Genomic DNA, 25,339 nt, shown 5'->3' with positions numbered 1-25,339 from the left:
TTGAGACTCACAGCTATGTACAGTGCACGAAAGGCAGGTATTTGTCAGAAGTTTACACCTGAAGGCCGCCACTGCAGGGCCTCCCTTTTAGTTTTCAGGCATTCAGCATTTTTAGGCGTTCCTATTTGGATCTCGAATGTGTGCACGTGTGTGTGTGTGTGTGTGTGTGTGTTAAAGCCAGCGAGTCCACAAGGTATGAGGCCATCCTCGGACAAAATGTCTGTCATCAGGCAAGTTGGCAAGTTTTCCCAGGCATGAGAATGTTGTGAACCGATGATTTAAGAGGAACAGTAAAATCAACACATGACTCAATCATTATCAGATGTTATACCTGCTATTGTATTTTTCTTGGGCACGAAGGAGTACAGTTGATATGAGTCCATGCACCAGCTCGGATAAGTTTGAGTGGAATGGACGACCAAATAAATGATATGTAATAAATTCCTCTTGCATTTCCGATCAGAGGAGAGTCCAAAATCTTTTTGGCCAGGGAGCTGTGTGAAAGCGAGGGCAGGGCACCAGGCAGGTTCAGATGTCCCGACATCAACACTAACAGAGGCGTTAACGTGTCTACCTCCCTGTGTCTGTTTTGCATTGTTATACTACATTGGAGTCAATGTGTAAAGGTGGAGGTCCTGGCTCTCCCTCTCCAGTTGAGCCCTGTTGTGGCACCCGCCTCGGTGCTGCCCTCTGTCGGCTCGTCACGTTTGCGCAGCTTGGTGCTGAGCTGGATGATGCACTGGTCCCAGTCCTCCGGTAACAGCAGCATGAGGAAGCCCAGGCAGATGATGAACACAGCGATGAGGCGCACCGTGTTGAAATGGATTTCACATGTGTAGAGGTCCACCACTGTGAAAGATAATGATAATGAATGAGTATTATCCTCTCTACGGAGGCCACCATGTTTTTTACAGTCGCCCAGACTGGACAAACATAACACCTTTTCAGTTTGTATGACAGCTGAAGGCTCCCACAGGTTCTCTTTCGTGTTTGGAAGGAGAGGGTGAGGTGAGGGGTATTCAGCTGCAACATGCAACCTCCCCACTAGATGTCACTAAATCCTACAAACTGAACCTTTAAAATTAGGTAATTAAATGAGGTAATTAAACACCATCAAATGTTAAATGGCGTCTGGATCAATGAATTGTGTCTGAGAGGAAAGCCAAGGGACTTACTGGCATTTACAGGAACACTTAGGACGATGCCAAGTGAGATTAATGTTGGGTACGTTATCGCAATGCCAAAGTTCACCAGGATGTTGAAAGCTGAAATCAGAGCAGCAGCAAAACTTATAAACTGATATTCATTTGTTATGTTATCATTACAATATCATGTATACGCACTATTTTGCTTTCCATACCAAAAAGCAGGCCTGCGACCCCACAGAGGTAGGCCCAGGGGATGTTTTCAGGCGAGCCGATGTATTCCACGTGTGTGAAATACAGGATGACTGGCACGAAGCTGATGAAGACAAAGTTGGCGCTCCCAACGATGCTCAGAAAGAGTGCGGCCTCTCCAAATTTGGCACTGCCCAGGACCATCTTGAAGAGCACCTGAGGACAGCGAAGGCAGGACGAGTGATGAATGCACAAAAATCGGCCCCCTCAAGGAGCAAAGGAGGTACTGCAGAGGACGCACCTGCCAAGTACCTGCCCCGTCTCTGGCACACGGCTGCAGCTGTCTGTTTATCACATTAGGTAGCACTGACAGCGGGGGCAGAGGAGACCAGAGCCCCGTCAAAATATAGTTATTTATCACGTAACCTCCTTGACCGGAACATCACAGCCCGAGGCCGGTGAGCAAAACACACACGTATCACATGCTCCTCTCACTCCTGTCTCTCATTTCATAATCTTCCACTTTCCTCTGCCACCATGTTACACCAGCAGAGAGAAGCTACTTCTAGATTTCTTACATAAGATAAGACTATTCATACATATGTTTTGCTATTTTTGCATTTCTTTTGTTGCACTGCAAACAAAAGAAGTATCACTTCAAGTGTGTGGAAGAACACAAGCACTGGTTCTAAACCAGCCTGTTTAGAATGTACTGTTTGCTTGACCTGTGTTAAAGCTCTGAAGCTCTATTTTAGAATTATTCCTTGTCATTAGTGAGTCCTCCCATCGCTGCAGCAAAACAAACTTGCTTTTAATCTGAAGACAAATTGTTAAAGAGGAAGTAATATGGGGTTGCCATGACAGAGATCAGCACCTGCAACGTCTGTGAATATCTAGTATTCTAATATATCCTAATATATCAGTCCGATATTGTGAAATACAAATCATTTTAAAAATGATTTGGTGGGAGCAATATTATATTATTGTATAGTTGCTGATCACTGCTGGTTTATTCATATTGAAAGTGTTTTAATCAAAATGCACCAAACTCTGTATACTGCACCTCCTTGGGCCATTAGCAATGCACATGTCAAGTGTGAAGCCAGAAATGGTTTGTGATATATGTATTCAACAGAAAGACATTTGTTGAATTGTAGTAGTTCTAGTAGTAGTTGTAGATGTGAACAAATACCTTGTAGAGTGCTGACATAGATGCAGAGGCCACAACAAACGTAATGCCGATGACTGAGTGACTGTGGAATCCATCGGCATAGGTCATCATCACGATGCCTGCTATGGCCAAGATAGCAGCTACTATCTGAAGAGAGAGAGAGAGAGAGAGAGAGAGAGAGAGAGAAGGAGAGAGGAGTAACATCAGTGAATGACGGATGGACGACATGCTGCTCACAGCGTGGTGATAAAGACGCTCGAGACGTTACACAGCAGGCCCACATGGCCTCCACTTTGTTATTCACTGCAGAAATCACAGGCTTCACAGGAAAAGTCTCGTAATGGTGTAATTAGTGAGTTTTGGTTTAAAGTCGGCAGATTGTTCGTCTGGTGTTTACTTTATCTCACATGCAGCCGAACACAAACAAAATCTGCTCTCGCATTCACACCAGCATGAGAGGGGCCAACACAGGACAGGTAGCTTCCACAGCGTCGGCTCGATTGTCCGACATTGATTTCCGTTACTCTGACAGCATGTTTACAAACCAAATACCCCTCTGGACCCAGCGATCCCCACCCCTCCCTTTCCCACACCAACCTCCCTCACCTCGCCTGTCCTATTATCTCAGCTGCACGGCGGCATCGAACCATCTGTTTCATCCTGAAATCTTTCAGTGGCATCTTACTGCTTTTACAGCATTTGACTTTGCTGTGTAAATGTTTTGAGGCGCGCGTGGTCGTAGCTGTGCGTGCAACACAGTGAAGAAGAACAGCAATAGGGACAAGGTCCGCGGTCCAGCTGAGTGGATGAGCTCTGCATTAAGAAGGTGTCAGGAAGATAAATGAGCCGTGTGTTTTTACTCGGCCAAGGCCCTTGGGTACCTTTGGCAAAGTGGTTCTTTCTGCACTGCAGGCTCCCCGTCACTCACAGCCACACCTTTCATTTCCAGTGTAGGGCCGTTTGCTTACAGGGTCAGCGAACCCTGCACATGTTGGTGCGTTCGTTTCTCGACGTAATTCAGCATGGTGCGAGGGAGGAAAGGTTCATGACACAGGCGAAGAGAGCAGCTTGTGTGTGATTACAGTGTTATCACAGCAGTGTGTGCATGTGGATGAAGCACACAACTCCCTCTGCAGCTTATAAAACCAAAACACATCACACATTGATGAAGTTGCTCCTCCCATGACCTTCCAATATGTACACTCAACTGTGCCTTTGCTGTTTTGAGAGACAGAGACATTCTTTATCCACAGTATTACAAGAAAAACTACCCCCATCTCTCTCTCTCCTTCGTCACTTTCATTACAAACTCGTCCAAGATCCCCTGCATTGCTGCAGACATCCAAACACTGCAATCTCCACCACCAAGCCAGAGAGAGAGAGAGAGAGAGTGTGAGGGTGTAAGAGGGGGAGAGAGGCAGGATTATTACAGTACTTGTCTTTCACTGAGGGCCTCTCATCGTATATAATGGGGGTGGGGAGCAGGGGCATGCACGGGCAACCGCCCTACGTCTCCCCCGTGAGTATGTGAAAGAAAAAAAAATCTGCAGAGTGGCTGCAGATATGAAAATCGCAATTCACAAAGCTAAACCCAGACTCCTCTGCTTCCTCCTGCCCATCCGGATAGATCAGGGACACACACACACACACACACACACACACACACACAAACACACACGAGGAGGCACATTTGAATGACACAGTGATCATTGGGGGGACATCACTCTGTCACACGGATAACATGCCCTCTACCTGACTGCACTGTGTGTGTGTGTGTGTGTGTGTGTGTGTGTGTGTGTGTGTGTGGGTGGGTGGATCACACACACACACACACACACACACACACACACACACACACACAGTGCAGTCAGGTACACATGTACACAGACTCTTTTCATCATCAATGATGTAATATTAAACTCCTGCACAAAAGGGGTGACACATACACACACAGGGATATTGTACCACACTTGAACAGTGGGTATAGAAAACATAGTTGACTTCTTTCTGTCAACCAAAGCAATGACGGACAGTTTGTGTTTGGCACAACAAGAATCAATGAACCTTTGAGTCAGGACCGCTCCATATGGTCACTTTAACCTGAGGTGTCAGACGATGAAATTAAACTCAGAAAAGAGAAGAAAACATCCTCAGGTTACAAAAATATAGTGTAAATAGTAAAATATTGAAGATATTCCCTGATTCGTGTGAAAACCAGGAATAAGTTCCTTCCTTCATTAAAATATAAAACAATATCACTTCATACAGTATTTTCCATAGAGTAAAAGTTACATAGACAATATCAATGAGAAGCATATTTACACAGATGTTGTAAAACATCACAAACAGGAACTTTGTGTATTATTCTTAATTAAATTACAGCAATCTCATTATGCAAATCACTTAATTTTGACAGCTGTTTGTTTTGTTTGTTATCATCCTGTTTATAACAGGTAAGAGTTGTTTATAGCCTGGAGCGTACAACCCCAAAAAAAATCATTATTTTATCCACTTTGCTTTTTGTGACCTGTACCGAGACTCTAAAAATACAGCACCTCCATTTTCTTCTCTGGAGAAAACTGCAGGTAACAAAAACTGCAAGTGTGCACAGACAGACTCACCCTGACGCCCATGAAGCGATCTCTGAGTACAATCCAGGAGAGCAGGAAGACGAAGGCCTTGTTACAACAGAAGAGCGCTGACGCGTCTGTTGTGTTGATCTTCCTGAGGGCCTGCAGGTACAGGTAGTTGGTGAGGATCCACAGGAGGCCAAAGGGAGCTACCTTGGTGAAAAACACCTTGGGGGTCAGCCCGTCGTCCCCGAAAAACCTGCAGCACTCCCTGTGCAGAAACACAACACTTAGAAGCGTGGACATTAAAAAATGTGGTGTTACCATTTTGAACAGGTGATTCATTCAGTGTTATTACGGCCTGGTGCTTGAATGCTATGAGCATAAGCAGCTCAGGAGTGAGTAAAGTAATCCCACAATAACAGGTACTTCTAAATGAGCATTGAATCACAGTGTGTGTGTGGGATCAACTTCACTCCACTGGAGAAATACATAAACACAATCAGATCTGCCACGAGGCACTGAAATAAAATATTTCTGAACATTTCTAAAATTCATCTTTCTCTGTTAATTCAAACTAAACTATTTATTCTCTGGTTATTTTGGTTAGTGTAATGTAATGAAGTAACATTCACATATCAGGAATCATGGTAAACTCTGTTTTAATCAGTCTGGGATGCAGCCTCGACCCAGTTTAACCTGTTTTGGGTGCCTCCTCATCTGCGGCCTGAAGAAGCCCTGGAAACTTTTTTGCTTGTTGGTAACTTTACAAGGCTTTTTGTCCGCGTGTGTGAAGCAAGGTGTATAAAGTCGATGTATGCCCTCTGATGTTCGATCAAAGATGACCCCATGACACACTTTGAATAACACCCCCCCTCATTTGAAGCTATCAACAACCCTGCTTTAGCCTCAGTAAAGCTCCTCTACCTAATTAACTTACAGGCACAGAAATACAGTGTCATGATTCTGCTCTGCTTCTGAACTTTTGAAAGACTGTTTGGATCTTTTTGAAAGATTTTCACTTCTATGGACTTTTGACATGATGCACCTTTACCTGATTTGCATTGTGTTTGTATTTCTGGATTCATGCTTGAGTTTTTTGTTTCCTGTTTTATTTTGAAACGTCTTTCCTTGTGTGTCTCTCTTGCTTTACTTTCTGTCTTTGTCCTTGTGATCGTCTTGCCCTCATGTGTTTCACCTGTGTTCAGCCTCCCTCCTAGTCTCTGATTAGTCGGTTTAGTTTAGTTTTGCATCGGCTCCTTCCCCAGCTTTTTCCTTGCTTCTCGTTCCTAGCTGAGTTGTTTTCTTTTTGCTGTTTGAGTTTTGGATTTTGTGTTGTGGAGTAATGGACTACCTGCCTTAAAGAGACTGTGAGTCTGTTTATTTAATTCAACATTTGTCTGCTATTGTTTGAATTGCAATGCATTTGGGACCACCTTGTAGGAACATAACACACATAAATAAGTAAAAGTAGTAAACTGAAATACAGAAGTAAATAAATATATAAATATAGACATTAATGGATAAATAGAAATACATAAATGTAGAAATGCTAAATAAATGTTAAACTATATAAATGAATGAATAAAGAAAGACATAACTTTTTCCATCACCAAACTTTACTATTCTTTTAATGCTTAAAATCTGCATTTATTTATATATTAAGTTATTTATAAATAGCACCGTTTATTAAAAAATCTTTAAAACTGTATTCCTTCCTCGTATGACACTTCCTGTCTAAAAACAACTTTTTAACACCACTCCAGTATCTGAAGTGAATGATATTGACCTTTAATAAAAGACAAACTGATCTAAAGCTATTAGCCCGACAGTCTGTGTGCCACAATGTGTAATTCTCTAATGGAACCAGACAGTGAGAGTATGTTATCAGTAGAGTTTCCTGCACACTGTTATGTATTGAATTGTCCCCCTCATGGTTTTACGCAGTGTCCTGCTGCCATGACGCCAAGAAATATCTATTCTACTCCCAAGCTACCTGCCACCTCTTTCCCCAGATTCAAATATAACATTATTGAATTCTTCCAACGCTGCCACTGTTTACGTTGCTCTTGAGTTACACAGTTTACCCAGAAAGCATCTGGGGGCTGTGAAAGTGATGAAGCAGCAATAATGGAGAAGTGGCAGATTGCTGGATACTGAGGAGCAGCATTGTTTATCACATTAAAGCCTGTCACCATTTCATTACAGATACTGATCTACCAGCTTCCAGACCAATAATGACTTATTTTATTGTTACACATGTGAGAACTGCAACCTGCATAGAAGAGCTTACGAAGTCAGCAGTTACTCTATAAAGATTAAATGAGGTTTTAAACATATAGCAGCCAAGAACTAGTAACCTGAGTAATGGGCTCCTGAGAAGAGAATGAACCCAGACTACCTCTGTGTGTGCTGTGATCTAAGCCTGTTTGTTTTGTCTGGTTGCTTTTGCGTGTGCATGTTGGTGCATGTGAGTCAGTCCCCATGAAGCATCTGGCTGAAGTGAGATGGCTCACCCTCCTCTGATTGGCAGCGACATAGGCCTGAACATGACACCCAGGTGGACAAATACATTTTCGGACATATTTCATAGCACAGAAACATCGTTAACACTCCTGACAGCTGGCCACCACTGTGCCGTTAAACCAAAAAACATGCTGCTACACCTTATTCTGCAGTACCGCCATGCTTATGATGCTAATCGCGCTATCTGACTGTGGTCAAGAATGAAAGTATTTTACCAATTGCAGTCTACTGAAAACCTATTGAGACATCATTACTTTCACCCTAAAAGTTACATTTGGATATTTAAATATATGTAATATTTCATTATAACCCATAACCAGTTACATCCTCCCAGTAAAGAGATTAATGAACTTCTCAGTGAAGTTAAATCATCAACATGCAGAACACGCTGATTTTATGATTCCATTTATTTTTCTGTTTCCTCCACCTTCAATCTCTCAGGTAAATCTCCACTCAGCACAGAAGTAAAGCTGCTGAGTAGATGTAGTGAAAAGAACAGCATCTGCCTCTTACAGTGAAAATCATCTCCACTCATATTTGCGATGAGAGAAACCAGCTATTACAGCGTCAGATCTTCTCCTCCACTGTAACCCCTGCTTTATTTAAAGAGACAGGACAGCGATTACAAATGTCAACTCTCTAGTTCTTCTGTATTGTTTGAGATTCACCAGCAGGTGCAATTTGAATAATCTCAAAGGAAACAAAGTGTTTGATATTCGGAGCACGTCGGAGCAGCGGGTGCCCCAGATCCTCGTGTAAGCCCTGAAAGGAGGAGGAATGACATCACAGAGTTGCATCGGAAATGTAGAGCCGATCTCCCCGATTCACCCAGCCCCCGCCCCAACGCCCTCTTTTTATCTGAAGTACTGAAGTAGCTTAGCAGGTAGCAGAGATAAGACGTTTGTCTAAAGACCAGGATTAATGGACTGTTTCAACTGTGAAATCATCTCGAACACACTCGGGGGAGCCGGTCTTTTCTGTTAGCTGCAGCAGCATAACTGAGGATGGCATGGGAACCCAAAACTCCAAATTAAATAAGTGGAGGCTTATTCTGGAAAGCAAACGAAGCGACTCTCATTAAGTCGGATTACCAACAAGACTAAATCATGAGAATGCAGCTGGTCGTGGCAAAACTAATCAAATATGAGATGTGTTTCTTCTTTTTTTTTTTACAATTTTTATAAATGTGTTAAACAAATAAGTAACCAAGGTTCTTGCTTCTCCTCCACCCAACCCTATCCACATTCCACTATCCTCTTTTCCCTTCCTCTCTCATCCCTTCTTATTCAATTTGGTGCCTCTTAGCATGTCTCATTCTGGGCAACGTTCAATATATCCATATCAGTTGAAACCTTTAAATGACTTAGTGTTGTGTCGTGTTCATTGCTAGTGAAATGTCTACTCCCATGGGGACTCTGATCTATATATTTGCTGATCAATGTTTAAACTTTATTGCACATGACTTCCATGGGTTTATCCTCTTGGCCATCTATTTGATTGCAGTTGCATGTTGACTGTATCACACCACATCAACCAAATACTTTTTTTGTCTTCATTTTTTTTTTTTTATATATAGGATAATAGCAAAGACTAAGGAAACCCTTGTATAAATAATTGACGATAATACTAATTATTACTAATTTCCACAGAATGTGCTGGAGTATTCCAGCTGTGGTTGAAGAAAAGAGAAACTGTTTGTTATGAGCTGAGAACTTTCATCAAACTGATTTCTAATGATGACATTTCTCTCTGGTTTATACTGACACTGTTTTCTCTTCTGTGATGTGAAACTGTAGGACAGCTGAAGTCTGTGCATCACATCTTAGTATAAGAACTCAGGCTTTGACTGTAGCTGTGCTGACATTTGCTGATGTTATTTTTCTCTACATTAGATATCAGATTGTTTTGTATGTGCTCGGCCGGATAACAGCAAAAAGGAAGCAGAAACACATTTACCAATGAAATAAACCAAGAGATTAAATGGTAAATGGATATAAAATTGTTCAGGGCATCATATTCAGTTTTGCCAGTGAGGAAACCGAACTTGTAGATTTGGAAAAGTCATCCATGTGACTACAACACCTTCACCTTGTTTGTCTTAACTCCAGCTGGCTGCTATATTTATATATATAAGTTACTTGTTTTCCTGTGCTGATGCAGTGACAGTCTTCTCACCTGAATCTCTGTCTGGGCGTCTGCCTCTCTGGACTCTTGCACAGGTGGCCGATGTAATAGAGGGGGAAGAAGAGGCAGTTCCAGGTGGTGGCGAACCAGGTGAGGGTGAAGGGGGCGTCAAACTGCTTAAAGGTCAGCTTGGCCAGCTGGGTGGAGCCTGCCCAGGATGAGCACACACACATCACCATGACGACTCCCCACAGGGCCTTCCGCACCTGCACAGTTGTGACTCTGATGCAACAGTGGAGCTTCCGTCTTTTGGAGCCGGACTCTGCTCCCGCCGCGCCACTGGTCGACTGTGCCTCCGCAGTGCCCACCACATTCTCCCTGATGCGGTCTTCTCCTATAGAAGAACATGTGCACAAATATCAGACTGACAATAAAACACTCTGATACTCGTTCTAGGCTCAGGAATAGATTTTGTTAAATAGTAGCTAAGGGAAATGTAATGACACTAAACTAGAATGGCACTCATTAGAGCACATGCCACCACCAATACCTGAATACCTTGTGTAGTAAATCTTAACTAAAGGCTTGTACACTCTTGTGTAAGTAACTTCAGGTCCCCGTGTCCTGTCGTCTTCTTCCAGTTAAAAATAGCCGCTTTCGCAGTTTAATTGAACTTGAAGGTAATCAATCAGACATCTGAGTTAAAAATATGGTGATCGAGTGAGACAGGCCGCAGCCAAACAGAGGACAAAAGTGGACAGATCAGATATCCAATACAAGACCTCTTCTCCACCTCCATGAGTTACAATGCCGTGACCGTGTGTGTGTGTGTGTGTGTGTTTGCCCAAGCGAACAAAGACACGTATAAAAACTCTGCTTGCTATTGCTCATGTCAGACCCTGACAGCCTCATCTTTTCCTCAATAATGTGCCGAGTGAAGCAAAGTGATGTGGAGCTGTTTTCTGTCCCACTCACACCCACGCTGTGCGTTAAAAGTTACCAAGGTCGTTTTGTTCCCTCAAGTCATTGAACTTACTGATGTAAACGCCAGTTATGGCTTTGTAAATGTGAGTTAAACTATAAAAGTTAATAAGCTCAAACACCATTTTTAAGGGACTTTATTCTGTCAATAAAAATCAGCTGCGTTAGTCACACAGCAGATATTCACTCAGACAGGTTGTCTGCAGCTTCCTTTAACATACATCAGCATATCTTGACTAAGACTAAACATGACCATTAAGACCCTAATAAATCAGATTAGACTCGTAAGTTTTCAATCTGTGAGATGAGATGACAAAACAATAACCCTACAGCAGCTCTGTTTCATAACAGCTGTATAATATGCACCATACATCTTCTGCAACTTCCAACAAGTTGAAAATGAGGGATCTCCCTAATGGTGTTTCCAGAGGTAATGATGTGCCACAGGGAGCCTTTCCCGATTCATCTGCACTGTATGCTGCAGGACTGGAATACAGAACGCACTTCAAACAGGAGATAAGAATAACTCTGATTTAGGCTGGAGTTGCACTGTGTAAATTACTATTGTGCTGCAGCAACAGGACACAGAGCTCTGTCCTGTGTCAGAAGTAGCCCTGACAACACCGTCTGTCGTTATGTTAATGTAATATGTGTAATAAAAAGGACACCTATTGTCCCATTTAAGTGACGTACTGCATATTTTACAATAGAGCTGTATTAGAGAGCATCCATCACGCCCAATGTGGCGATTCATTCTTCCTGGTAGAGCTGCTTTGACCTTGCCAGGTGGTCTCATCAAATCACAGATTAACTTCCCGGATGACTATCGCCTCTAATGCTAATGCCCCGGCTTCCCCAGGCTACTTGCTGAATGCACAACACATTCTTATTGTGTTTTCCTCCTGCAAAAAAACAAAAGAATGTGATGGAGCTAAAACACTAATCTTACTGTACTTGTTTCTGAACAATGTTCCCTGCTGCTGCACCAGCGCTCGACAGCCCGGAGGAAAAGTTGGCCACGATGAAAGATGATTCAAGATCATTGTCTGTTATTGCATGGAAATGATGAGTCAGCGAAGACCAAAAACAGAGACAAACACACGTGGGATGTCTGTCAAAGTCTTTGCGCGCACAAGGGTGAGAATTAAGTTTCTCTATTCTGAGCTGCGAGCCTCTTTGTTCCACCCTGAAGGTCACCTCTTGTTTACGCCGCCCAAGCTTTTGTCCTTCCTGGGCCGCCATCCCAGATCCCGTGGCCCTGGCCGCTGCTCCATACTGCAGCACGGTTTAATCTTCCAAATGCAGTGATGGGCCAAGCCAATCAGCCCCCAGCGAGGCAGTGGGTGCCGGCAAAGCATTTCCATATGGGCACAGTGAAGCGTCACAACAACATCAGTGATATAAATGTCACACAGCCCAGGCCGCACTCATCAATGAAACTAAATATTCATTTCATTTACCTGATGAAGCACTGATCCAATGATTTAAAGAGAACAAATTCCTCTCATACTTGTCCTGACGGTGACTAATGACACTTTATCAACCTTCACCGTCAGCGGAAAGCAATGCGGAGGGAGCTGGGTCAGTAGAGTGACTGAGAGAGAGAGGGAGTCGTCCGCTGATGACATTTGAAGCCATTATTACCATGACCAGAGAGAGTCTGTCCCCTGTAACTGCTAAATGATTAACTGAAAGTGCTTAACCTTATCGGTTTGTCATCTAATGTCAACCGTCAAGGTCGGAGGCCCCGTGACACTGAAATGATTGCAGTACAGTAAATATCCTTTAGTCTCATTTAGTGTAATTTCTTAAAAAATATTATCTGATAATTAATCTCAACCATTTGCGTAATAAACCAGATTTAGATTACGGCTTAGTTGCAGATTGCTGTATAAGCAACAATGGTAAATTTAGCACGAGATAGAAATATCTCCATTCATTTGATCCCATTCAGAGTCCAAATGTACTTAAATGAACCGAACAGGCATCTGTGAAATGACTGGAGACAGGAGGAGAGTGTTTGGCATCACTTTGGATCCACTCTGACAGCCGTGCGTGGCTTCTCTTTGTTGCCTCCTCAAATGTACTCATCCCCACCCACTCTGCCGAATCAAGGCACCATGTAATTCAATATACACAGGTGAGGATGCAGAGAAAAGATGCTGCTATGATAATATTCACATTTTTCTTTAACTACTCTTGCATGAGAAAAACCCTCTAGTGTCGGGTGATTCCTCGCTTCCTGCGGGAAAATCTGTAGCTTAGTCTCTAAAGAGCCAGTAAATCAATGTTTGTGTTACGTGGTCATTTGTCTGCCTCTACAGTCTCAGTACACTTCGTCGCAGATCCTTGTAGCATCAGTTTTGGATCCACTCTGACAACCATGTATCACTTCTCTTTGTTGCTGATGATATTTTCCTTTGCATGAGAAAAAAATCCCCATGTGAAAACCTGTAGTTTAGGCTCTTTACGACTTACAACACAATGAATCAATGTTTATTTTATGTGGTCATTTGTCTGCCTCTACAGTTCCCGTACACTGAGCACCTCATTGGCCAACCCAGTCGTATGCCCTGCTCCCAGTAGGGCTGGAGCGCTCCGATTGCTGTTGAGATTTATCTGACCATTAACAAGACAGTTTTCCAGTTTTCCCTCCATCTCAACAACACATGCTTCCCTGCTTCCCTCTCGTTCCAGCTCTCCTCCCTCCCCCTGCAGACTCTGCACTGCAGATCTCTCCTGCTGATAGAGCTGCAAATCCCAAACGTGCCAGCAGAGGCCAGCCTGCCTGGCTGCCTGCCTGCTCTCACACTTTACAGAACCTGGCCCCCGTGGCACGCCACAGAAAGAGGCCCTGCTATGTTCCTCTGTACCTCCCTGAACGAGCCACTGCCAACGCCACTCACCACTCTCTCTCTGTCTCTCTCTCTCTCAGAGCAGGAACAGAGGTCCTCACACTGGCGGTACAGCATCAGGGTCTGTGTTGGCTGTCGGAGCACGCTTCACATGGGATCTGAACTAACCGGGGAGACTGAGGTAAGAGAGAGGTTTGTCTGTTTGGTCGAGATCTCCGTGGGAGTGAGGGTGCACTGCAGCGCTCAGCCTCAGTGATTCAACAGGGTAAACAGATCAATCACTGGAGCACACTTCACAAGTCTTCTCCTTGTCTTACAGTCTGCTGAGACTCTGCTCGGTGATGAATATGAATTGACTGGTGCAAACTTACTTATTCTGACACGCTCATAATAAAAACAGTGCAGTGTCCTTGTTTGGCTGCACACACACACAGTTTTACATAAAACATTTAAGTCAGTATGTTAAAGTGTTATTACGTCTTAATGTGCTCTGTTTGCATTTGCATAGCTTTCTGGCAAAGAAAGTTGACTGTCTGTGGATTATCCCAAGAAACCTCAATTTCCTGTGTCTGCATGGCTAGATACAGAATATACAGTGAATAGGTTTTCTGGAAATTGAGTGAACCGGCCCCTTTAAGTGTTTGGCTTGAATATTCTGGATGAAAAACAAGTGAACCAATACAAAAACTTGTTTCACCTGTCACACAGTGTCATTCACTGAATCAATGCCTGAAACAGTCCTCTTGTGCATACACATTTTAATAAACTAGATTCGGCACCAATTTCACAAACTCATAACTCTCAAGGCCGTTTCTAGGAATTAGTCATGAACTTCAAGCTACAGATGTCACGTTACAGAGGAGTGGTAGTTCCGTCGCGGTAGACAGACAGTCAGCAGTCACTGCCTTTGTAATCTCGACGTCTGACAGACAGTGGGAGTCTTTGATACTCGCCTGTGACAGCATGGTCAGGCCAAACTGTCAGTCAAAGGCCTTTCAACACACCAGAGCAGGCTCATCTGACAAGCCTGTCTCACTCAATAACACAACAGAGAGACGGGCGGAAAACACACCCTGCTGCGTCGACCCGGCTGATAGGTGGGACAACATGGGCCGAGGGGACGAGGGCCCCGGGAGGGCAGACAAGGGCGGGACGGCTGTTACTGATCCCGCTCTCCTTAATTCCTGACTCGTTTCTCCTTCGAGCTCAGAGGACGGCGGAGCAACTTTCTCGCCAGCAAACTTGTCGAGGCGCTGACCTGCCCCGCTGGTTCAACACACGCTCATGATGCAGGTCAGTGCTGCAGCCCCCGGATGTCTCTCTGGTTAGTGACACGACAAAACACAGCGTGCAAACAAGCACAGTGCGTTCAAATGAGTACATGTACCGTGTGCTATAGCAGATGCATGTACTAATACTTGGCACTGGGCGACCGTCAAACTGTGCAGTCTCCTGTCTTGAATCATCAATTTCTCTCTCTTGCAACAGTGAATGCATCACGAATGACCTGCAGTTTGACAGACTGCCAAGAGTCCCAGCTCTTTCTGCAACAGATCAATATTTAAAAGATTGGCTGCGGCGTCCCTGTTGATTGAGAGGCAAACACCACAGATGAACACACAGCGTCCGCCACCAACAAAGCTTTTTCTTCCTCTCTGCACCCAGGAGGTCAGGAAACTTCATCGGACGCACATAAACCTGACACATGCCTTCGCTCAGATTAATCTTACTTCACTGTGGTAAAACAACCCTTACAATGTGATGATTGCTTAGTCCTTTAACAGCATTAAAAAGAAAAAGAGTTTATCGAAAAGGAAAATACTGAGTTTGATGGAGTGAACTGCCAGCTCAGTCATTTTCACGCATGAAATGCAACAAAGCACACGGCGCGATTTTTTTTGCTGACTCCATTTCAAGGCTGGTCACAATTACCACCACCGCTGCAGGCATGCTGGAAATATTCTGTTATTCCTGCTTTGTAATAATCGGCCTGCTGGACTCACCAATGTACCATCCAGTCCACTGGACAGTTCCAGAGGATATAGGTCAACTGAAGCCTGAAGTTTTGGATCAACTCCCTCAATTTAGAATGAGAGCTTATTTTTTTCTTTCTGGGGATTTTTTCAAATGATGAAACAGTACTTCACTGTTTCAGAAGGTGTTTTCCCAAATCAAAAGGGGGCATTTCAAGGGACTTTGGGGACCCTAGACAAAATGAGACCAGAGGGGCCATACATTGACACACTCAGGATACTAAACCACATCATTCCAATCTTCCAGTGATTATTTCAAGCAAAGAGCATACTGAGCATCCACATAAATACCAGTGCAGTAAAGTTTAAGGGCAGACCCCCACCACAGTCCCAGGCCTCTAAAACTATGACACTGTTGGTTGATAACTATAGCGGCACGGGGGATTGTTCAGGGGTTGTCAACCATGGTGTTAGTGCAGTCTCCTTCACACATTCAATTATAGACTTTAAGGGGGGGTTTCAAAAAGTGTCGTCACTGCTGCCCTCTAATATCATGGTCGCCAGGCAATTGCCTACTTTGTTCCAACGCCCCTGATATGTAATACATAAAAGATAAATCTTAAATGAACTTATCCATCCATTCATTATCTATACTTGTTCTTTGAGGATTAGGATACACCCTGAACAGGTTGTTATACAAAGGACCTATTTAGCATTTGACTTCAGTCCATGCATTCACTGAATTCTCATTCATTCATCACAATGACTTTCTCTGCTCGAACACTCTGCATCTGACAAATCTGAGAAAAAAGCCTCTTCGTAAGATAAAAGCCCCGTCGTTGTGCGTTCATCATAAAGAGAGAAAGGTCTGTTTCACAGGCTTTAAAAATGAATTTAGACAGAGGGAGAAGTAGAAGCCTCACTGTTTGTCCTCTGACTACGCTCAAAGTCAACTCACGTCACGTTCAAAGGATGAAAGTCACCTTTGAATGGTGCTTAAATAACCAAAGCCTCAAAACCAACAGTGTCACAGCTTCTATATTAACAGCACTGACTGTGTAGGTTAAACAGAACAGGATCATCAGCCCACGTTTAGCCTCTGTAGATTTTGCTCATCACTCAAGAACTTAATGGTTTAGCCCCAGTTGCTGAGTTGCTGGCCTCATATGAGCCAGAGAGCAGCCTCGGATCGTCGGTTTGTTGGCGGTTTTTGATAATAAAGGTTTTTACTATTTGTATAACCGTACATGTGCTGAACTTTGTTGTTGCAGATGTCGCTTCATCTCCATATTGAGGTTGCTGTATTTACACTCAGCCTGAATGTGCATTTACATACAAATAAGAACCATGCAAATGAGCTCACAGTGCAAGATTTGATTTATAACCTTTGAGAAAAGATGTCATGACGTTTGTCTCATGTATCACAATTTCAGAAAATCATTCATGTTTTAAAGCCTTTACATTTTGGTTCTTTGCTCATGGTATATGCACAGTTCTTTTGCTAGATGCACATCTGCGTTTAGAAGATGATGAGACTCAAGTGCACAAGCAGCAGGGCAGAGAAACCAGCTTAATGTACTACAGCAACAACGTTAGTGGAATACTCTCCTGCAGACAGAATATTTTAGAACATAGGACAAGATGGTGAATATCTCTTGTATGTCTGAAGGGCTTCCACACAAATTAAGTTATCAACTACCAGTAGATGTCAGCAGATGTTAGCAGATGTTAGCGGCCACCAGTGGATGTTAGGGACATAACTTCAGTTGTGTAATTTAGCGTCATCCGGTGCTTCAGCCTTTTAATCACAAGATAAAATGACCTGTAGTCATGAAAAGTCCAAAATCTGATTCATTTGAAAAACAAGATTTGTCACCTCATGGGAAAAGTCAATACTATATTAAATGAGTGACCTGAAGCTTTTACTTTAATTTCCCTTCATCCAGTGGTTATAATCTGTGGTCAGTTGCACGGAGGCCTGCAAATAGCTTCAGTCTGCCCCTAACAGCAGCAGGTGGTGAAATATAACCAGCATCCTGGGATGTGTGTGTGTGATGAAATTACAGAGATTAAAGAGTCTTTTGTGAACCTTCATGAACCGGCCTCTGACAACACAGGAGCAGTGCAATTATTCCCCAAAGACACCATCACTGGAAACACATAAAGAAGAAATCAATAATTATCATCCACGGGCTTCAGGGTGGGATTTGTAACCGGAGAAATTAGAAGAAGATGCTCCAGAGGAGGAGGGAATGGACTTTGTATGGACATTAAAAGAACAGGAAGACCCTGGGATGAGAGATGATTGTGGTTACCAGCCTCAAGTGACAGTTACACTGAGTCTGATTGGTTGTGGTTCCACCCTTTTCTCCAAGGGAATCAAAACTATCTGAATTGTTGGTGATCCAGTGACTGTCAAAAATTCAGGAGAATTGGAATCGCTACATCGGCTCAGGCGTGTACTTGCTCTGGACCTGTGAACGTTCTCTGGACACAGACAGTGAAGAAAAAAAATCCCAAAATGGAAAAACTGAGTCTCTGACAGTTGGGCGCAGGTTGTTAGTGAGCGGAACAGAGGTTTTGGAGCTGGTGTTACATAAGCTGCAGAGTCTGTGAAAAGCTGTGCATTCATCCACCATGCCCCCCCCCGTGATTCCCTTCCTCTTAGAAGCAGCTGCTGGAACGCGGAGCCAATGTTCACATCGCAAATATACAGCTTTGACTCCCTTCAACAGTTCACAACACTGTCAACCCCCTCCAACACAAACACACTCACAATCCTTTCTCTATCCACGGCCTCGTGTCACAGTGAAGCTTTTGTTCACTCTAAATATAGACAATCGTCAAACAGCACAGTTCTACTCTGAGAATAAAATATTTCCAAACTGACATTCACGCTAATGAGTTTAAAATCTATGGTAATCCAGCAACAAGGACGATTCTGCGTTCGTGCCTCACAATGACTGAATACAGGCAACACAGTATAAACAGCTCCAGCACATTGTCATATAGACAATCTGTTAGATTTCTTCAGCGTCCATATAAAACTGCATGAAAATGCCTCATGCATATTCTAGCAGCTGGTCTGGTCATAAATTATGAATAATCAAGTATTTTCTGTTATTTTCGCATTAATACTCCAGACGGCAACAAACATCTGGAGTGTATGAGTTAAACTTTCTTAGTCAGCAAGCTCTTTAGCCTGAAAAAAACTACTTGACAGAGGGTACGAAGTTTACAGTTTTACAAGTATTTCTATTGCTATATTATAAATTAATATTTGTAATGAATATAATTTAAACAGGTTTGTTCGAGGCTACACAGGCATTTTAGCAAATTAGCTTCACTGTTGCGTTGACACAAGTTGATCTGTCAGCGTCAGCGCTTCTTTGAGAATGACCTTATACTGTACTGCACAAAGTATACCAACAACCTTCACCTAATCACATAATCAATGATCTGATCAAACTGTAATTGTACCTGTGAGTCATCGTAGACCTTCAGGACTGTTTCCCATGTGCCATGTGTTTTGGACATGTCTTTTTTGATCATGCAAACAATGATGATTATAGAGGTAATTGCTAAGAAAGAAATGTCGTACACACACAGATGATTTATCAATTGAATGTAATCCCTATTTTTTATTTTTAGTTTGCCTAGGAGATGCAGATGTCAGGGATTAATCCAAATATGAGCCTTTAACACCATTCTGTTAAAGAGTGCTTTGAAATCAGCTGCCAATTCACTGTTCATGGTGTGCTTATGCCAAAGTGATGAGACACTCATCAGCCCTCTGCACTGAGAGGAAATAAAAAAAGAAGAAAAAGCTCCTTTGCACAGAGCTGCAAAACGAGATCGGCTCAATCAGAGCAGATTTACTCTACAGTCAGGAGGAACTATGACACAGTACTTGAAGATGTCAGGACAGGTGTTGAGGAATGATGCAGTATCACACACACACACACACACACACACACACACACACACACACACACACACACACACACGGGTCAGAGAGGGGTTGTGTCCATAACTGTGCCCCTGCAGATCACATGGACTCCAAGGGACACCCTGCGTAATGAAGCCACAGGAGACAGACTGAGGACGAGAGCAGTCACCTGCAGGGACCACAATCACAAGTGCTGCATGGGTTCATGTCCTAAAGCTGCTTTGGTGTGATGCTCTGCTATTTTAGCAGTGGAGGGGTGGTGGTGGAGGAGTGTGAGGGGGAATCCCTGCTGCAATAACAACTTCAGACCCTCCCCGAGGAGCAGTGGATGTGGCACAAGTGCTTCATCCAAAAATATATACATAAACGCGTCAGTGCAACGTAGTGGTTTGGAAAATGATAGCCTACATGTCTAAGCTTCATTTGGAGGGTTTCCGTAAAATCTTATGATTAGAGAAAATAATGGGATAAACAGGTAGAGCGATTTAACCCAGGGTGCATTTTTGCGCAGAAAAATGGAACATGATAATGTGCGATTACGCGCATGTTTGGTTCCCGTGGGTATTTGCCCGCAGAGAGATCTTCTAAAGTTGAAGCCTGTCTCTGCCAGCTGACATTCTCTCTATCAGATCAACAACAGGACGCTTCTAAATTCAGATCATCCAAAAAAAAAAAAAAGAACGAACGCGCACCAGGCAGGGACACCAGCGGCGGTGTGCGGGGCTGCGGGCGCGCTGCACACGGACATGTGATGTGAACTCCATCCTACCTTCCACTTTGGTGAGGGTGAGCACCGGACTGTTGCAGGCGGACAGCGGGGCGACCCTGGCGGAGTGTTTCTTCATGGTGATGATGAGCTCGGGCGGGCTGAGCTCGGAGCCGCTTCGACTACATCCCTGAAGCGGATTTGGCGCAGACACCCCCAGACTCTCCTGACGGGACCCCCCTTCTGGTGTCTCTAGAGCCGGTCCCCTGCTCCCTGTCTCTGTCCCCTCGAGTCCATCCGACCCCCTGTTGATGAGGGTTTTTTATATACTGTCGTCTCGTATCCCCCCACCCCCTTCCTTCCTCCACTTGCCTTCCCCTCCCCAAATCTGCTGTATCCAGTGCGTCCCGGTCGCTCTCTCTCCTCCTCACTCCTCAGTTTGACAATTGCTGCAATTCGCCAGCGTCACACAGCCTTTCCATCAGCCCCCCCCCCCCACCATCACCATCCCTTACAGCATCACAACCAACTCCTTCCTCCCCAAACCCCTCTGCCCTGAAGCAATCCCGGCTGTCCTCCCCGGTGGCAGTGGTCCCTCCTGGGCAGAGGAAGCTCAGATAGGACGCAGTGCGCAGGCAAACTCTGGAGCCTGTGACAGATATGATGGGAGCCAGGCAGTGGAAGTGAGGCTGCTTAGCCCATAAACACTCTTATTGGAGCTGTTTCTACCGAATTAACATAATGAAGCGAATTATTCCCTTTAATTTCATCCAGGGACCTTGTGGAATCAGGGCTCATTAAAAGTCCCCAGACCCCACTTTGTAATGCAGTTTATTGATTGACTCTAATAGCATTTTTTTTTCTTTATGGAGCTTAATTTCTGTATAGAGCTTGAATGAAAGTTTCACATTCAAGAGAAACTTAGATTAGAAGAAAAACCAAAGAGCTGGTTGTGAAATGAAATGTGTGTCCTGCAAATGTCCAAAGGGGATTCTTCACATTCATTACATAGCATGATTTGGTGTTAACAGCATGAAGGTGTTGGTCGTAATTCTTAGTTTTGTGCGTCTGGTGATATGAGTCCAAAGTGACGCATTTGCAAAAGAGCACGTGGCTCAAATGTCCTCAAACCAATGTGGGCCTCTGACAAACATGTAGTGCGCTCTGGAAGGAGTAGTCTGGATGTGAACCTAAAGTGGCCCATGTGGACTATGGTGAATATGGCACCTTTGTTTGGCATGTGGTGTTGCTTTGGCTCATAAACTCCTGGCTCAGATCCAACAAACAGGAGCAGACCGTCTAAATGCCTTCATTCCACACAGTATGTGGACTGGAAGACTGTGGCAGAGTGAAAGTGAGGGCCAAGTCTGGGCCAAATCAGTTTTGCTACAGCGGATCTTACCTCATTCTCACTCTGCCTATATGTGTAGGGATGTGGGTTTTTACAAACACAATAGGCATATCAAGTAGTTGCAGATACACTGCAGAGATGTATGGTCCCAGCTCCTGGTTCATTATTCTGTGGCAGTAACAGGAATACCACAGTGAACATTCACTCAGCAGCTCGACTTTGTCAAAAACACAGGAGTAATGCAAATTCACACTGTGCTGCAGGTAACACACAGCATTAGCAGTAAATTGATACAGCTCTGGTGTTGTGTAGAGAAAGGTAACAGTCAACACTGAGGCCAAAATAAAACCAGTGAGATCAAATTAGACACAGCAATGGTGGATTACACCCACATCATTTCTTGTGAGTCCATCGTACATAATAATCCAGTCTAGGAATGATCTCTAATAATTACAATTTATGTAAAACCAGTCTATAGGTATGTATTTATACACAGGTTTTGATCGTATTCAGCATTCAACACTTAATGGCCGTCAATAGAGACTCTGTAAATGTCCCTTAAATACAATCAAGCTGAATTAAATCACTCACACTCATAGATATCGCTTCCCTTGGAAATCTGTGAAAAAAAGCTTTATCTCAAAATGTTATATAAAGTGACAGAAAAGGAAATTCCCCTTTTGTCCGGATCAGTGGCAGAATTTAATGGGTTCTGTCTCGTCTCGTACCCCAGCCTTTCACAAAGTTTCAAGAAAATTGGTTGAGCAGTTTTTGAATAATTCATCCGACAGAAAAACAAACAGCAATGAAAACATCACCTCCTTGGCCGAGGTAATAGACGTCCTATCTTTGACTTTGTTGGTGTCATCACAGTTCAGATTGTTCTGGCAGAAGTTTCACAGTGGGAAACATATTCAGGTGCTGAACATATCGTTGAACGCCTCTCCTCCTACCGACGACAGAAACTGCATGTGACAGCTGAAGTGAAGATTCCGAGCCAAGGTCGACTTAAATCACACTTTGAAACTGAGAGCCGACACACAGCAGAAATGGTGCCTCATACTGTTTCTGTGTATCTTAATAGTGTCATTCATTTGTCACATGTGGTACGTACACAAACAGATCATAGAGGAACACAGATCGCTGCCAGTGGTACAAACTGAAGGGCTCTGTATCGATCTGAGAAGGTCTCTGCTGTCCCTGTGACCTGACGTTAATGTATTTTCACGTGTGTGTCTGCAGTGGCTCTCTCAGGCATGTGTGTGCGAAAGCCTCGGACTGTGAGCATGACTAAAGGAAGCTGCACTGAATAATTCACTGCTCAGACTCTACCTCACACACAGGCTAGAATCCCCTGCCCGGCCTAACTAGGACAGGGAGCCCTAGAAACATCCATTCTCAGGTCCCCCAGCAACTAAATCCACTGGATCCTTTTCGCTGTTTTCCATTTGCCACTCTTCCTCTAGTGTTTGGGTTTGAAAGATGGGAAATGTCAGGAAACGGATGGGAGCTAATGGATGAAGTGCGAGGAGTCACAGAGAATGGATTTAAAAGATCAGCACAGGATGTTTGATGGATAAACATTACAAACATGTCCCCCTGTGAATTACATTGTTGTGTTGAAACATTCCACATCATGAGTTCTTGTGTGTGTCTCTGTGAGTCCCATTCGGGACCTGCAGCTGGCAGCTGTCTTTTTCAAACAGCGTTGTTGATTTCCAGTAGCTAAGTGTGGTGAGAACGTGAAGATTCAGTCAGAGAGCGCTCGCTATTATTGAGAGAAAAATAAAACAGGGAGGTGGAATTAGGTGGAGCCGGTGAGATCATTAAAAGATCCCAGTCAGTGACTCATAGACTTTTATCTGCGAACACGGAGGAGGATCAAACCGGTCCACGCTCTAAGGCACCACATGTCAACTCTCTCTCTCTAACACACATTTACATATACTGTAGGACTGCATTACGGGGGTTAAGCATGCATGAGCAATGAAGAAGTGTAAAAAGCCAAATCCTTAAAGGTTCCTGCATCAGCAGCACTGGTGCTTGAATATCTATTTCTACCCAGAGACTGACGGGAGCAGAACCCTGATGAGTGGTGATTGTGGAATGTACCAATGCACTCAAAGAGAGGCTCATGTTTTTCTTAAATGTTTGTTCATGCTGAAGAATGAGGGAGGTCATGGTAGCCATGTTTGAATCAACCCAACATGTAAAGGGCTTCATATGAAGTTTCATGAACATTCTGGGATACATAAAAGAAAAATAAGGTGGTTATGCCAAAAAGGATAATATATCTGACAAAGACATTAGCCAGCAGAAGAGCTACATAACAAGACATTATGTGTGGAGCTGATTTCCCAGGAAACGAGTAATGCCTTGATATTGTTCAGGAAAATATAGATGATAGAAAGGTTAATGTTTCTTTTGAGAGTTAAAGGAATTACGATCGATATAAATTGTGAATGTGGAAACATTAAACAGTGAGTGAAGTAGTGTCAATGTGAAATAACTGGAAATGAGAATAAAGATGTGTTTGTGCAACCATCAAATTCTTCCCAAATTCTTCCAAAAATGAACAAGACTAACCATGTGAGGCTGTACTTGCACATAGTGCTTCTTCGAGCTAATGCGAACTGAAGTATGCACGTGGACGTTGAGCAGGTGTAATGTTGACCATATGTTTACTTTGTTAGCATGTAAACACTTTTAATAAAAACTCAACGCAAAGTACAACCAGGGCCGATGTCAAAACTAATTTTGCCGTGGATCTGAACTAGTCAGACGATCCAGGATTTCTTTCCCCCTTTCTTTCAAATTGCGAGATTTTGTTTTTTTACTGTCTTTCCAAAGTATATTTCATGGATCTTGATTTAAAAAAATCTGGCATATTTAGAGGACTGATCTCTATGAGTGTGTGTCATTTGGTGCAGTTTGATTAAATTTAAGGTGCTTTTGTGACTTGGCAGATGTATCTGCGCTTCTGATCAAATGTCACTAGTTGTAATATTTGGCCTCCGAATACCAAGTAGTCCGCAGAGGTCAAAATGAAATGGGTCGTAAGAGGACAGGTTGGTCCAAGAGGAGGACTTGTTTGATCCATCCTTGCTCAGGAAGTGGAGGCCCATTTCAAGGAGTCCTCAAAATGGGACAGCCTAGTTGCAGCCTCTGAAGGATGCGGCCCCCGACTTGGCACACAGCTAATTAAATCTTTATGGCACTGGAGAAAAAGTGTATAAAGCCACCTTACTCATGTTGATGAACAGATAACTGATCCTCATTTTAGACAGTGTGCATCTGATGACATATAAATGCAGAACTCAAAAAGAAGAATGTGAACTACAATTCATCAGATGGTTCAACTAATTTGAGGTAACTATTTCATCTCTTGATCCAACCAAAGGTCAAAGATACATCTTCACTTTCACAGTTGACTGACAAATCAGCTGTTGACTGTGATTCTACAGAGCAGGGAGGGAGGAAGGTAAACATGTTGGTCTGAAAGTCTGTTTTATTGATTAGATGTAAAAGTGCTTCAGCTGCAAATCGCACTGCACGGGGCTCTTGATAGTGCAAGATGATGGACTTGAAGTGCTAAAATGTGTGTAAGACTAAATGATCTCCTGCTAATAAAAAACAACGGTGCCAATGTGAGTAAATGTGCCTGGTTTAATTAGCGCACAGGGTGTGTTTGAGACAGTCTGTCGGCTGTTTGCCTCTTTGCAGGAACATCAACTGATTTGTAATTGGCATTTACGATCCAGTGACACAGCTAATCCTGATTTAAGACGAATCAATT

At 43.5% G+C, this 25,339-nt stretch overlaps 1 protein-coding gene across 2 annotated transcripts in view; it reads right to left on the bottom strand.

Annotated features, from left to right (window-relative positions):
- Positions 1–465: 465 nt before the first annotated feature.
- slc35f3b (solute carrier family 35 member F3b) overlaps positions 466–25,339 on the bottom strand; it is a 47,935-nt gene continuing 23,061 nt past the window's right edge. The window contains exons 1-7 of one of the 2 annotated variants that reach the window (XM_020087240.2): positions 20,256–20,507; positions 9,780–10,122; positions 5,130–5,349; positions 2,530–2,655; positions 1,361–1,553; positions 1,176–1,265; positions 466–849 (exon numbers count right to left, since the gene is read on the bottom strand). In XM_020087240.2, coding sequence (XP_019942799.1) covers positions 614–849; positions 1,176–1,265; positions 1,361–1,553; positions 2,530–2,655; positions 5,130–5,349; positions 9,780–10,122; positions 20,256–20,331 — 1,284 coding nt within the window. In that variant the 5' untranslated portion in view covers positions 20,332–20,507 and the 3' untranslated portion in view covers positions 466–613. Of the gene's footprint in view, positions 850–1,175; positions 1,266–1,360; positions 1,554–2,529; positions 2,656–5,129; positions 5,350–9,779; positions 10,123–20,255; positions 20,508–25,339 lie in introns of those variants that run through there. The other variant, XM_069538623.1, reaches the window with a different exon arrangement.

Source organism: Paralichthys olivaceus, chromosome 14 (assembly GCF_024713975.1).
Source record: "Paralichthys olivaceus isolate ysfri-2021 chromosome 14, ASM2471397v2, whole genome shotgun sequence".
NCBI lineage: Eukaryota > Metazoa > Chordata > Actinopteri > Pleuronectiformes > Paralichthyidae > Paralichthys > Paralichthys olivaceus.
This window is presented reverse-complemented; position numbering and strand designations above follow the sequence as displayed.